Source organism: Dasypus novemcinctus, chromosome 14 (assembly GCF_030445035.2).
Source record: "Dasypus novemcinctus isolate mDasNov1 chromosome 14, mDasNov1.1.hap2, whole genome shotgun sequence".
Lineage (NCBI taxonomy): Eukaryota > Metazoa > Chordata > Mammalia > Cingulata > Dasypodidae > Dasypus > Dasypus novemcinctus.
The window spans coordinates 10299538-10313306 of NC_080686.1; the positions used below are offsets into that span (position 1 = coordinate 10299538).

General features: G+C 39.8%; 1 protein-coding gene across 1 annotated transcript; it reads right to left on the bottom strand.

Annotated features, from left to right (window-relative positions):
* Positions 1-1690: 1690 nt before the first annotated feature.
* LOC101415223 (serine/threonine-protein kinase haspin-like) lies at positions 1691-2986 on the bottom strand. Its single transcript, XM_004454031.3, is given in 1 exon segment — positions 1691-2986. A coding segment is annotated over 1 exon segment (1077 nt). The 3' UTR covers positions 1691-1909.
* Between the last annotated feature and the right edge of the window lie 10783 nt (positions 2987-13769).

The following is a 13769-nucleotide window of genomic DNA, read 5'->3' on the forward strand; positions in this document are numbered from 1 at the left end:
AGTCTCCAGATTATTCTCTAGTTTTCTTTCACTTCACATTTTTATTCTTAGTCTACCCTTTTCAGCCACAATCCCATTTATAAACCAGCTACTACTCATTATAATGTGTTACCATCAACTCTATCCATTTCTACACTTTCACAGTCAAGTTAATTAAAACTTCTACATACATTAAGCATCAGTAGTTCTTCTCAATTCCCTTCTTATCTCCTAATAGGCTATCCATATTTGTGTTTTACATGAGGTTTTACTATCTTAAACAGTCCCAGGTTACAGTTTTTAGCTTTCCTTCTAGGAATATACATGACCCTAGATTTTCTCTTTCAACCACTATCGTACTCATATAATTGCTCTGCTAGTTACAAACACCACGATGTGGTCTCACCATTTCTGTTCATTTCCAAAGATTTATGAACAACTTTTTTTTTCTTTCCAAACATTGTTTTAAAAAAATCAATTCTGCACAGATTAACCCTCAGCTGTCATTCTAAAAACACGGTTTCGTCTCTTGCATTCTTTGAGCTTTTATTCATGCATAATGTGCAGAATTCCCATACAACACTCTACCATCAACACCTTTCATGGTGTTAATAATAGGGGAAATATGGAAAAAATATACCTACTGGACCATACTTAGTGGTAATAGGCTGATGATGTGTCTTCATAATCTGTAACAAATGTTCCACAACAGTGTTTGGTCTATTTTTGTTTTTTAATCGAAGTCACCAGAAATCTGCCTTTAAAATGGTTAAACCTGACAAGGAAATAGTGACAGCTGTGCAGAAGCTGAGGCCTCCTGCAAGAAGTGACCCTGAGGTGAAGGCATGCTGAGGTCTGCTTGGGCTGTTGTTCATAAAGTGTCGATTAGGCGCAAGTCTTCCGAATCGCAGCAGAGCCAACCTTTCTCTGGGGATTGTTTCATAAATGCAGGGCCCAAGGCAGGACAGCGTGCGCTGGGCAACACACAGCAGGAGGCGAGGCGGGTGGTCTCTGTGGGCGATTCTGTATGGAAATTTATCCGGAGACTGGTGGACTCGCGTTCTTCACACTGTGATAGTTAAATATTAATCAGCACAACTTTGGACAATCTTGTTTCTTCTTTTCCTCCGTTTAGTCACCAGGAGGCGCATGGACACAGCTAGTCCGTGCTGCTTTCTCTTTCTTAAAGTCTGATGAATTGCAGGCGCTTTGCTCTTTAGATTCAGGTTGGGTAAGTGCTCAGCTCCACCCCCTCCCCCACCTCCATTCTCAGGTGACTTTCATTTAGAACAAGTTTTCATTTGGCTGGATAACGAAATGTTATAGGAGTGTGCGGAATATAGACAGTAGAAGCTTGTAAGATTTTGCTCTTTGTTGCAATGAGCTGTCCTGTCTTTATGACGGACTTGACTGAAAATCAATTAAATTCAGACTACAGTTTCAGGTCTTTTAGGGCCTCTCCTTCCGCATCCAGAGTATTTCTGCTCTCACTCTGGAGCACCTTTGAAAGTGCTGGAGAAATACAGTGTGTTAGGGACAGGATCCAAATGTAACACGAACAAACATGCCTGGTTTTGATCACTCCCCTTCTTAGTTATTCTAATTGTAAATATTTGGGGGATTATTTATTTAACTGAATTTCTATAAGATCTGGAAGTATGCTTTTCCAGGCTTTTTTTTTTTTTTTTTTTTTTTTTTTACATTGTAAACATTTGTTCTCATGTCTTGTTTATTTTTTAAGAACAGTAAGTTTAAACTTTCTGGCAGTACCACTTGGAAACAAAATTCTTGTTTGAAGAGCTGATTGAAAATATGTGAGAATGGGAAGTCCACCCTGCTACTGCTCTTGGGATGGAGACTGAAAACAGCACCAGGGGCTTCAAGACCAGCGCCTTCTTAGTTTGGGGGAGGGGAGTAAGGCACATTTCACTTACTTAAATAGACTGTGATGGCAGAGCAGTTCAGTGGCAGAACTGAAGTCCAGCACTGTCTTATGGAAATGCTGGATCTGTTTCTTTACTCGCCTCATGGCAGAAGTGGTAGATTTATTCTTGAAGGCCACGTCTTTCAGAATCTTATCTGTGAGGTAATGTAGCCAGAGCACATTATTATAAGGGTGGTATTCATCCCAGCAGTTGTTGTTTTCCTTCCTCATTAGCCTGTAGATCTCAAACTGGTAGTCTCCTTTACCTGTAAATAGGTCCTCATCCATGGAAATGTCACAGAAAACCACAATGCCATCCCGCTCCAAGCGTGAAAGGGTATAGTCAATGATGCTGACATGCAGCCCACGGGTGGGGATAGTGCATGTCTTCCCGTTGAGGGTGTAATGGAGCTCTTTAAGGTTAGTTTTCTTTAAGAGTACGTTTCCCCAGTGTAAGTCTCAGTGCTCAAAGCGCAGGGATGCCTCTGCGACTGCGAGGGATGCAGTGATCTGGTGTAAAATGCTCTTTGCAGTGGTGATGGAGGGCAACCTTGTTTTCATTCGCTCTAAGTCAATCCCTCCAAACTCAAATTCGAGCACAATGAAGAGCTGGTCGTCTTCAAAAAAGTCAGGTCGGTCATTTGCAGATCCTCTGGCTGAGTTATAGTGATCCCAGGCTCTGAGGAGCAAGGAAGGATAAGAACCTTGGACACAGTGCACTGCGGTCAGCCCAATAAAGCCTTCTGTGCGGTTGCACACCTCATCAGACAAGAGGCTCAACTCTTTGGAGATGATGATCTCTGGCAGGATTTCTTCAAAGGTTTTTTGATGGGCTCCATTGACTAAATCTTGTCCTTCAATAGCGATGATTTTTAGGGCTACAGGTTTGTGATTAGCAATTGTCTGAAATACTTCGCCAAACACCCCTTCTCCAATCTTCTCGCAGGATTCCAGTTTTTCTTTGGAAAGGCAACAGCTAAAGGGAACAGGACCTTTCTGATTGCATTCCCCATAAACCTTTTTAGCATCAGATGCCTTTTTATCTGCAATATGTAGAGTCCTTAAAGGGCTTAGCAAATACATGGCTACAGGTTCTTAGGATTGAAATATCTTGAGACTATGGAAGATAAAAATGATTTCTTTGGGTGATGGGATGGTAAGTGAATAAAAACCTGCTTTCATTAATGTTGGTATGGTTTTATTTCTGAAATACTAATAATACCAATGGCTTTAGAAATTTTTTCTTCAATTTTAAAATCGAGTGCTTTATCTTGGTTAAGTAGGGATGTAAATCATTCCTCCTTATTCCATACTTATTCCATACTAACTCCCATTCTCCATACTATTTTTAACACTTTTTATTTAATACCTAGCAAAAATATATTTAAATAACAAAATGTCACTTTCCATTGAGTAACTTGAGAAGTTTTCTATTAGACTGGATATAATATATATATATAATATATATTATAATATAAATATAAGAAATAATATATTTGATATTAATATATTTTAAATTCTGTTTGCCTCTTAATATGAAGTTGTATTGTGTTGCAGTTGTATTTAATAGAGGAGGTATAATTTTGAAAAATATATTTAAATACATTCTTTCAAGTCTTATATGACATTGCATTAACTTATAGACTTATTTTTCAATTTGCCAGGTGACAATATTCATGACGTGCCTTTAAAACATTTATTTTAACCATGATTAAAAAAAGTCAAACTCACTGTCTTCCAAATTACCATGAAAAGTTAACCCTGTGCCATTCAAAAGGATTCAGTCAGTGCTCCCTTTTTGATTTCAGGGGCTTCTTTATGAGCTAGATGAGAGAGAATTTTTTTTCTTGTTTAAGTGAATGTTCCTCTGACATATCTTTCTGTAGCTGACAAACCCATACATTTCGAAGTTATCTAGCCTCTGCAAATATCCAAATCTCACCCGCAAGGGCGTAATTGCCATGTTCCTGTTCCTAATGTGCTCGGTATGTGTGGGGAGGGCAAAAGTAGAAAATATTGGGTATCAGAGGAATGATCTTGAAAAATGTTTTATTCCTGAAAAGTATAGCTTTGTCCATGATAACTATACCCTGACGCCACAATCTGATATTTTAATGTCACAGAGTAAGACAATCCTGGTAGCCAGACCACATATCTAGCTCTGCTTCCTTTATTTTCCCTTCACTGGACTAAAAAAGAAAATGGAAGAGATAAATCATTTTACCCGGCAAGCCATGGGAGGAACTCATCAACCAACAGGGAAAGGCGTGTGAAGAGTTAGAGTGTCTATAGAACATCTTCTCTTTCTAAGCTGGGTGTAACCAGGAAAGGTGACTGGCCCTTTGCAAAGTAAATGGGGGTTTTGGTTTGACCATTTACTGCCATTTCCATGGAGCTTACCTCAGCAACGAGCACCTCGGGGAAGTGTTCTTCCTGCCACTGTGCTTGGCAGAGAGGACAGAGGCTCCTGGTCTTGACATAACTAGAATTATATACCTAGAATGGAATAAAATATAACCTTAATTTGTCTGAGATTTTGAAGTTGAGTACTAAAATGTTGGGTTAAATCATCAAGAGAATGTCCAACACGAAAGTCCCACTTATATATCAAAGGTAGACAAGACGTGACAAAATACGGAATTTGAATCCCGTTTGCGTCAGCCTTGCATCATTTTGGCTTGACTTGATCTAAAGCTAAGAGTTTCGGCGATCTTGAACAATACTCTTATTTTTTTAGACGAGGAAAGGACATTTCTGTGATTGACAGATATGTTTTTTTTTCAATTACTTATTTCCCTTAAGTGAAATGTCCCCTAGGTTACAAAGTTTATATTTTTCTTACTGTGGTCTCTTTTGCCATTTAATGAAAGTATGTGTTTCTTTCCTGACCTTTCTACTCTCCAGAACTTTCTTTGCTCCTCCTTTCCTTATGAGTTTTTGCGTTCATAACCAGCCCTTCATTCTTTTGCCTTTCATTTTTAAAACCTCTGCCTTCCATATTCTGATTTACCATCTGCTGACACATGAGGATCACTCTGAATGATCACTTGAATACCCAGGAACCAAGGAAAGAGACGACTTTTTAGAACAGTAAGATGTCCAATTGAAAAACGGAATTCTTCAAGAGCAAGTGTGGTGTCCCGGTAGTGTTTCTGATTTGTGGGTCAAACAAGCTTTGCATCCCAAGACTGCAGGCACCACTGAGAAATGCCCTGAAGACCCCTGGGGGTCCTGTTGAGGTCTGGTGGTCTGCCCGAAATTTAGGCTGTGAAATAATATTTCACATCGAAAGAGTGTTGATTCTTCTAAAACCCAAATTTCAGACCCTAGGAATCAGGTTCCTATGCCCGGGCTCATCCTAGACCGAATCCAATCCAAACCAGGGGGTTTTGGAAGGGTCTTGGGTCTTCCTCCCAAGCCTTGAGTTATCACCGGGGCCCTTTGGGCGGCGGCCTCTGATGACAGACCTGACAGCTGGAGGGAACCTGTGGTTACACGGCTGCGCGGTGGCCTGGCTTTCCCTGGCGTGGAGTTCGGGAGAGCTGAGGCGCCTTCTTAATGTCACCCTGGTTGAAGGTCTGTTATTCCCAGGCAAAGCAGAGTGGAAGACTGAGGCCATTATTTGCGTGGCTGAGTTAACCTGCCCCCCCAAATCCTCATTTGCCTGAATTATTGGGTAATTTATTTCAGCTCTGGAGATCTGGTCCGAAAGTGCCCGGCTGGGGAGACACATCTCAGACCTGCTTTGTGGAAGGAGCAGTCGTGCCCCGACCACACAGGCAGCTGGGAGAAGAGCGAGTTAATGTTTGCAAAGTGTTCTGTCAAGATGCAGAATAAGGACAGAGCCTTTAAATTATTGTTTCAATGCCCCCAGAGACAAAACCAGGCAGAATTACCACGAACCAGCCCTTGGGCTCCTCGGAGTCCGGTGACCCAGATGTTCTGACAAGCAGAACTGTCTCCCTGCAGGGCCGGTCGGACTCCGGGGGATGGCTTGTCTTTCATGTTCTGTGGCACTCACCAGCAATTTTACATTAAATAAACTCATGTGGAAAGCCTGTGGGTGGTGTTTCTCAAGGAAAATATTTGTTTTTTTTTTTTTCTGTTTTGCTCCACTGAGGGTAATGTTACTGGAGGAATTCGCTGCACTGTCTGTCACAGGCGCCTTCAGTTCTCTCAAGGAACTGCTTTAAAACAAAATCAGACATTTAAAGGGAGATGGATGTTTTTGTTTGTTTAAGCAATCAGCACATTTCAGTATTCAGAGTCACTTCATTTCAGTAAGCTTCAAGACTGTGAGCTGAAAATAAGGAGATTTGCAAAAATAGCACTATAATGTAAATAGGGACTCTCTGCTCTGTCATCATTTTACAAAAGTCAATATATAGTTTATGATGATGCCTTGGCTAAAGAATCGCTGCTTGCTTTAGCTTGGTTCCTGCTCCTTGCAGCCTTTTAGTTTGATGTCCTCCAGACCCCACACTCTATACTCTGTTCTGCCACCTGCTCTGCCAAGAGGGTGGGCATGGTCCCTCCAGTTTTGGTAAAATGGTGCCCCGACAGGGACAGTAGAGGAGGCTCCACGTCTCCGTTAAATGCATTCCATGTAAATATTTGCATGTGGAGCCGACATTGACTCACAGTCCATAGGATACAACTGGGCTCTCTCCTGCCTTGAGTTTAAGCTTCTGTGTCCCCATACGCCTACCCGGTCCCCCTGGAGAGGGACACACCTGCTGGGTGGCAGAGCCCCAGTCAGAGGGTAAGGTCTGCAGTTGTCGTTCTGGGTTCCCAGCTGTCTTTGTGTGAGTGTTCCCTTTGTGGCCCCTTGACCTTTGCTGGAATCCAGGACCTGGGGATGAAAGAGTCTAGACGGGGAGTCAAGAGACCAGGATTTCGGGCTGTCATCGGGAGTGCGTGTGACTTGGAGGCAGCTTCACGTGCTGACCTCTGTGAAGGATGTGAGATTAGGGTTGGACTTGGCCTTGAAGGTCAGGAAGAGAGAACACAGGCTTCTGCTTAGTCTCCGTCTTATCAGCAGGAATCGATCTGAAGGGACACAGACTCCTGCCCTTATTTATATAAAAGTTCTTTTTTCCTCCATTTTGAGTAATCAGCAGAGGGCAGTACCCAACCTTGTAAAAGAGCACAGGAAGCTTTTATCCAAGAAAGGCGGCCCATTTCATGAGAACACAGACAAATCTGAAAAAGGCTAGTGGGTATCTTTTTCCTGCCCTTGCCTCAGTTAAGAACTTATTGTATATGCACACAGAGTGGACTTTATTTTTGCTTACACTTTGGGCTCTTTGGCAAGATGTCACCATTTCTGTCAATATAAACATTAATAAGCACAGAAGAAGCGTTTTATATACATTTTTAAAATTAGGGAAGTTGGAGGCTTACAGAAATATCATGTAGAAAATACAGAGTCCCACATAGTCACCCCACTCCCATGAACAACTTGCCTTAGTGTGGTACCTTGTTATAACTGATGAAAGAATATTATTGTAATTGCATTATTAACTACAGTCCTTAGTTTACAATAGGGTTCTCTGTTTCTGTGGTTCCATCCTCTTTAAAAATTTTTTTTTCTAGTAACATATATACAGTCTAGAATATCCCCCTTTAACAACATTCAAATATAGAATTGAGTGGTGTTAATTACATTCACGTTATTGTCTTACCATCACCATTATCTGTTACCAAAACCTTCCCATCACCCCAAAGAGAAACTCTGCACCTATTAAGCATTAGCTTCCTAGTTCCTCCCCCTACCCTGGTCCCTGGTAACCTGTATTCTAATTATTTCTGACTCTATGAGTTTGCTTATTCTAATTATTTCATATCAGCTAGATCATACAGTAAGTGTCTTTTTATGTCTGGGTTATTTCACTCAACATACTGTCTTCGAGGTGGAACTGAAAAATATTCCATTGTTTGTATATACTACATTTTGTTTATCCATTCATCAGCTGAAGAACACTTGGTTTGTGCCCATCTTTTAGCAATTGTGAATAATGACCCTATAAACATTAGTGTTCAAAAATCTGTTTGAGTTTCTTTTTCCAATACTTTTGGGTATATACCTAGCAGAGGGATTGCCAGGTCATATGGTATTTCAATATGTAATTTTCTGAGTAATTGACTGTATTAGTCAGCCAAAGGGGCGCTGACGCAAAGAACCAGAAATCTGTTGGCCTTTTATAAAGAGTGTTTATTTGGGGTAAAAGCTGACAGTTACCAGGCCCCAAAGAGTCCAGCTCAAGGTTGCCACATGTTGAAGCAAGATTGTTGCCAGTCTCTGCGAGGGTTCAGCCTTCCGCGCTCAGCTACACACTGTCGAAGAGCTAGTCTCTCTCCCTGGAGCCACAGGATCAAAGTTCTCTCCTCTGGCATCTATGGAGCTCTCTCTTCCTGTGAATCTACTTCTGTGTGCCTTCTTGAGTGAATGCCTGTTTATATAGCCCAGAAAGGGGTGGAGACTTAAACTGAGTTACACCCTGCTGACATGGTACAATCAAAGCCATAATCTTAACATAATTTAATCAAGACATCTCAGGTGAATCTAATACAATCAAAGGGTATCATGTCCAGAGGAACAGACCAGTTTACAAACATAATCTCTCTTCTAGGATTTCATGAATAATCTCAAACTGCCACACTGACAAATGGTCTTGCATGGTGTTTGCAATATTTTACATTCCCACCACCAATGAATGAGTGTTCATATGTCTCCATATCCTCTACAATACTTATTGTTATCCATTTTTTTAAAAATAGCAATTCTAGTGGGTATGAAATGGTATCACATTGTGGTTTTCATTTGCATTTACCTAATAGCTAATGATGTTGGGCATCTTTTCATGTGCTTTTTTTTTTTTTTTTTTTACCATTTGTTTATCTTCTCTGGACAAATGTCTATTCTTTTGCCTATTTTGTGAAATAGGGTTGCTTGTATTTTGTTGTTGAGTTGTAGGATTACTGGCTATTAAATTCTTATTGGATATGTAGTTTCCAAATATTTTCTACTATTCTGTAGGCTGTCTGTGGCAGTTGGAGATTATTTATGAATCAAAAAGAGAAAGATTGTGTTTATAATCTTATCTATTCCTCTGGGTGTGATACCCTTTGATTAGACTACCTGTTAAGATTGCTTTTAGGGTCTTTTGATTCGACCATGTCAGTAAGGCATGACTCAGGCTGAGTAGCCCCACCAATGCCCCTTGCTGGGTCTGATATAAATGGCCACTCACACAGACAGACAGACACATAGGAAGAGAGAGCTCTGCTATTTTTGATCCTGCCATGAGAAAGAAATGAGAAGGCTCAAACAGCTGAAGCCCCAGGGAGACACAAGCCTTTTTGCTTAAAAGCCTTCAGTTGAAATTGGAAAAGGAGCAGAAAGGACAAGACTGATATAAAGACCCAGAAAAAAAAAAAAGCCCTGTGCCAGGAGGGAGAGGAAACCCTAAGAGACCAGCCCTATGCCAGCTTATAGCTCAAATCAGGAAGAAAGCAGAGCAACTGAGCCTGAGGGAGAAAGCCCAGAGAGGGAGGCTGGAACCTTACAGAGATCACCCGCCTTCTTGCTTCACCATGTGGCAACACACTGGGATCAGTAGTAGCTGGCTTTGGTAAGAAAACACTATGCTGATTTGGCCTTGGAACTATAAAATTTTACCCCACATAAACTTTGGCAGATTAATACAGTTGTCTTTTAACTTTCATAATGAAATCTTTTGATGCCCCAAAGTTTCTAATTTTGGTGAGGTCTCATGAATCTATTTTTTTTTTTTCTTTTTTTTGGCTTGTTCTTTTGATAAGAAACCATTGCCTAACCCAATGTCCTGAAGATGCTTCTCTATGTTTTCTTCTATGAGTTTAATAGTTTTGGTTCTTGTATTTAGGTCTTTGATCCACTTTTTTTTTACCCCTTCCACCCCCAGATGGCTCCCTCATCTATCTGCTTGTTGTCTGCTTGTCTTCTTTAGGAGGCACTGGGAACCAAACCTGGGACCTCCCATGTGAGAGGCAAGTGCCCAACTGTTTGAGCCACTTCTGCTCCCTGTTGGTTGTAGTGTCTGCTGATTGTGGCATCTGCTAGTTGTTGCATCTGTGGCATCTGCTGGTTGTGGTGTCTTGCTTGTTGTGGCATCTGCTTCTTTAGGAGGCTCTGGGAACTGAACCCAGGATCCTCCCATGTGGGGCAGGCACCCAATTGCTTGAGCCACATCTGCTCCTGGTCCTTTGATCCATTTTGTGTTGACTTTTGTGTATGGTGTGAGGTAGGGGTTTGCCTTCATTCTTTTGCATATTGATATCCAGTTTTCCCAGCACCATTTGTTGAAGAGACTCTTCTTTCCTAGTTGAGTGGACTGGCACCTTTGTCAAAAATTGTTGGCTATAGATGTGAGAGTATATTTCTGAATTCTAAATTTGATTCCATTCATTTATATGCCTGTCCTTGTGCCAGTACCATGCTGTGTTGATTACTGTGGCTTTGTCTAAGTTTTAAATTGGAAAGTGTGAGTCCTCCAGCTTCATTCTTCTTTTTCAAGATGGCTTTAGCTATTCCGGAGTCTTTACCCTTCCAAATAATTTTAACAAGTGGCTTTTCCTTTTCTGCAAATAAAGCATTGGAATTTTGCTTAGGATTGCATTGAATATATACATTTCTTTGGGTAGAATTAACATAGTAACCATATTTCGTCTTCCAATCCATGAACATGGAATGTTCTTCCATCTATTTAGGTCTTCTTTGATTTTTTCAGAAATTTTTTTGTAGTTTTCCATATATAAATCCTTTATAACCTCAGTTACATTTATTCCTAGATATTTGATTCTTTTAGGTCTAATTGAAAATGGATTTTTTTCTTGATTTCCTCTTCAGATTATTACACTATATCTTTATCATGTTGAGGAAGTTTCCTTCTATTCCTAGTTTTCTAAACATTTTTATCAAGAAGAAATGCTGGATTTTGCCACATGCCTTTTCTGCATCAACTGAGATCATCATGTCTTTTCCCCCTTATTTTGTTAATGTGGTATTAATATATTACATTAATTGATTTTTCTTATGTTTAACCACCATTACATTTCTGAGACAAATCACACTTGATCATGAAGCATACTTCTTTTACATGCTGGATTGGCTTTGTTTTGGTAGGATTTTCTAGATAATTTTTTCATCTATGTTTATAAGGATTATTAGTCTGTATTTTTCTTTTCTTTGGTTATTTTTATGTTAGGGTGTTAGGGGGATTTTGATCTCATAGAATGATTTAGGAAGTGCTTCCTCCTCTTCAGTTTTTAAAAATATTTTGATGAGGTTTGGTGTTAATTCTTCTTTGAATGTTTGGTGAAATTCACCTTTGAAGCTGTCTGGTCCTGGGCTTTACTTTGTTGGGAGGTTTTTGATTCAATATCTCTACTAGTTTTGGGATGTTGAGAATCTATTAATATTTGTTCTTGAGCCAGTGTATTAGTGAGTTTCCAGGAATTTGTCCAATTCATCAGATTATCTGATGTTTTGGCATATGTCTGCTCATTGTATCTTCTATAATCCCCTTTCTTCTGTGGAGTCAGTAACAATGTCCCTTTTTCATTTCTGATTTTAGTTATTTCATCCTCTCTTTTTTGTCTTCATCAGTGTAGCTAAAGGTTTGTCAATTTTGTTGACCCTTTCAAAGAATCCACTTTGGTTCTATTGATTATCTCTATTGTGTTTTATTCTCTTTCATTTATCACCACTCTGACCTTTTTATTTCTTTCCTTCTGCTCACTTTGGGATTGTTGTGCTCTTCCTTTTCTTGATTTGCCAGTTGTGAGGTTATGTCTCTGATTTGAGATCTTTCTTCTTTTTTAAAGTAAGCATTGAAAGTTTTTGCTGCATCTCGTAAGTTGTGGTATGTTGTGCTTTCATTTTGTTTCATTTTATTTACCTCAAGATATTTCCTATCCCTTTTGATTTCCTCTTTACTCCACTGATTATTTAAGAGTGGGCCATTTAATTTCCATGCATTTGTGAATTTTCTACTTCTCCCTCTGCTATTGATTTCCAGCTTCATTCTGTTGTGGTCAGAGAAGATGCATTGTATAATTTCATTACATTTTAATTTTTGAGACTTGTTTTGTGACATAACCTATGGTCTGTCCCAGAGAATGATCCATGTATACTAGAGAAGAATGAGTATTCTATTTTTGTGGGTCTGGTGCTCTATATATGTCTGTTAGGTCTAGTTGTTTTTTTTTTTTTTTTAAAGATTTATTTATTTATTTATTTATTTATTATTTATTTATTTAATTACCCTCCCCTCCCCCGGTTGTCTGTTTTCTGTGTCTTTTTGCTGCGTCTTGTTTCTTTGTCCGCTTCTGTTGTCGTCAGCAGCACGGGAAGTGTGGGCGGCGCCATTCCTCGGCAGGCTGCTCCCTCCTTCACGCTGGGCGGCTCTCCTTATGGGTGCACTCCTTGCGCGTGGGGCTCCCCTACGTGGGGGACACCCCTGTGTAGCACGGCACTCCTTGCGCGCATCAGCACTGCGCTCCTTGCGCGCATCAGCACTGCGCATGGGCCAGCTCCGCTCGGGCCAAGGAGGCCCGGGGCTTGAACCGCGGACCTCCCATGTGGTAGACGGACGTCCTAACCACTGGGCCAAAGTCCGTTTCCCGGTCTAGTTGGTTTTTAGTATCATTCAAATCTTCTATTTCCTTATTGATCTTCTATCTAGATGTTCTATCCATTTTTGAAAGTTGTGCATTGAAATCTACTATTAATGTAGAACCACTTATTTTTCCCTTCCAATCTGTCAATATTCCCTTTGTGTATTTTTGGTTTCTGCTGTCAGTGCAAATATTTTTATAATTGTTATGTTGTCTTGTTGAATTCAACTCATTTATCAGTATATTTTGACCTTTGTTTTCCTGATTAAAAGTTTTGACTGTCTATTTTGTCTGATATTAATATAGCTACTCCAACTCTCTTTTGGTTACTCTTTGCATGGTATGATTTTTCTCATCTTTTCACTTTTAACCTGTGTTTGAATTTAAGGTGGGTCTTTTGTAAACAGTATATATTCGGCTGTTCATTTTTATCTATTTCTACCTTTCTCTGCCTTTTCTCTGGGAAGTTTAATCCATTTATATTTAAAATAACTACTGACACTGCACAAATTTCTTCTGCCATTTTGCTATTTGGTCTTTGTAGGCCTTATACCTTCTTTGTTCCTCAATTCTTGCAGTAATGCCTACTTTCATATTTGATTTTTTAGTATTCTACCAATGTGAGTCCCTTTTGTTTCTTGTATGTTTTCCATGTATTTTCTTTGTGCTTACCGTGGGATTTAAATTTAATATCCTAAAACTATAATATCACATTTGATTTGATAGCAATTTAACTTCAGTAGCATACATATACATGCCCCTATGTCCTCCAACCTTTTATTGTACTTTTTACAAATATTTTTACATGTTGTATTTCCAAAACCATAGACTTATCATTATTATTTCTGCATTTGCATTTTAGAACTGTGAGAAGTAGCAACGGAGTTACATACAAAAATACACTACAATAGAATTTATAGTTTATAGTTATAAATATGGCTATTGTTTCAGTTTCCTTGTTCCTAAAGCAAATACCATGCAATGGATTGGCTTAAACATTGGGAGTTTATTGGCTCACAGGTTTGAGGCTGGGAGAAATCCAAATCAAGGCATAATCAAGGTGATGCTTTCTTCTTGAAGATTAGCATTCTGGAACGGGCTGCTGGTGGTCTTTGGTCTTTGGCTCCACTGTCACTTGGCAATGCACATGGTTACTTTTCTGGCCTTTACCTTTTCTTCCTGTTTCCATTGACTTTCAGTTTTTTGC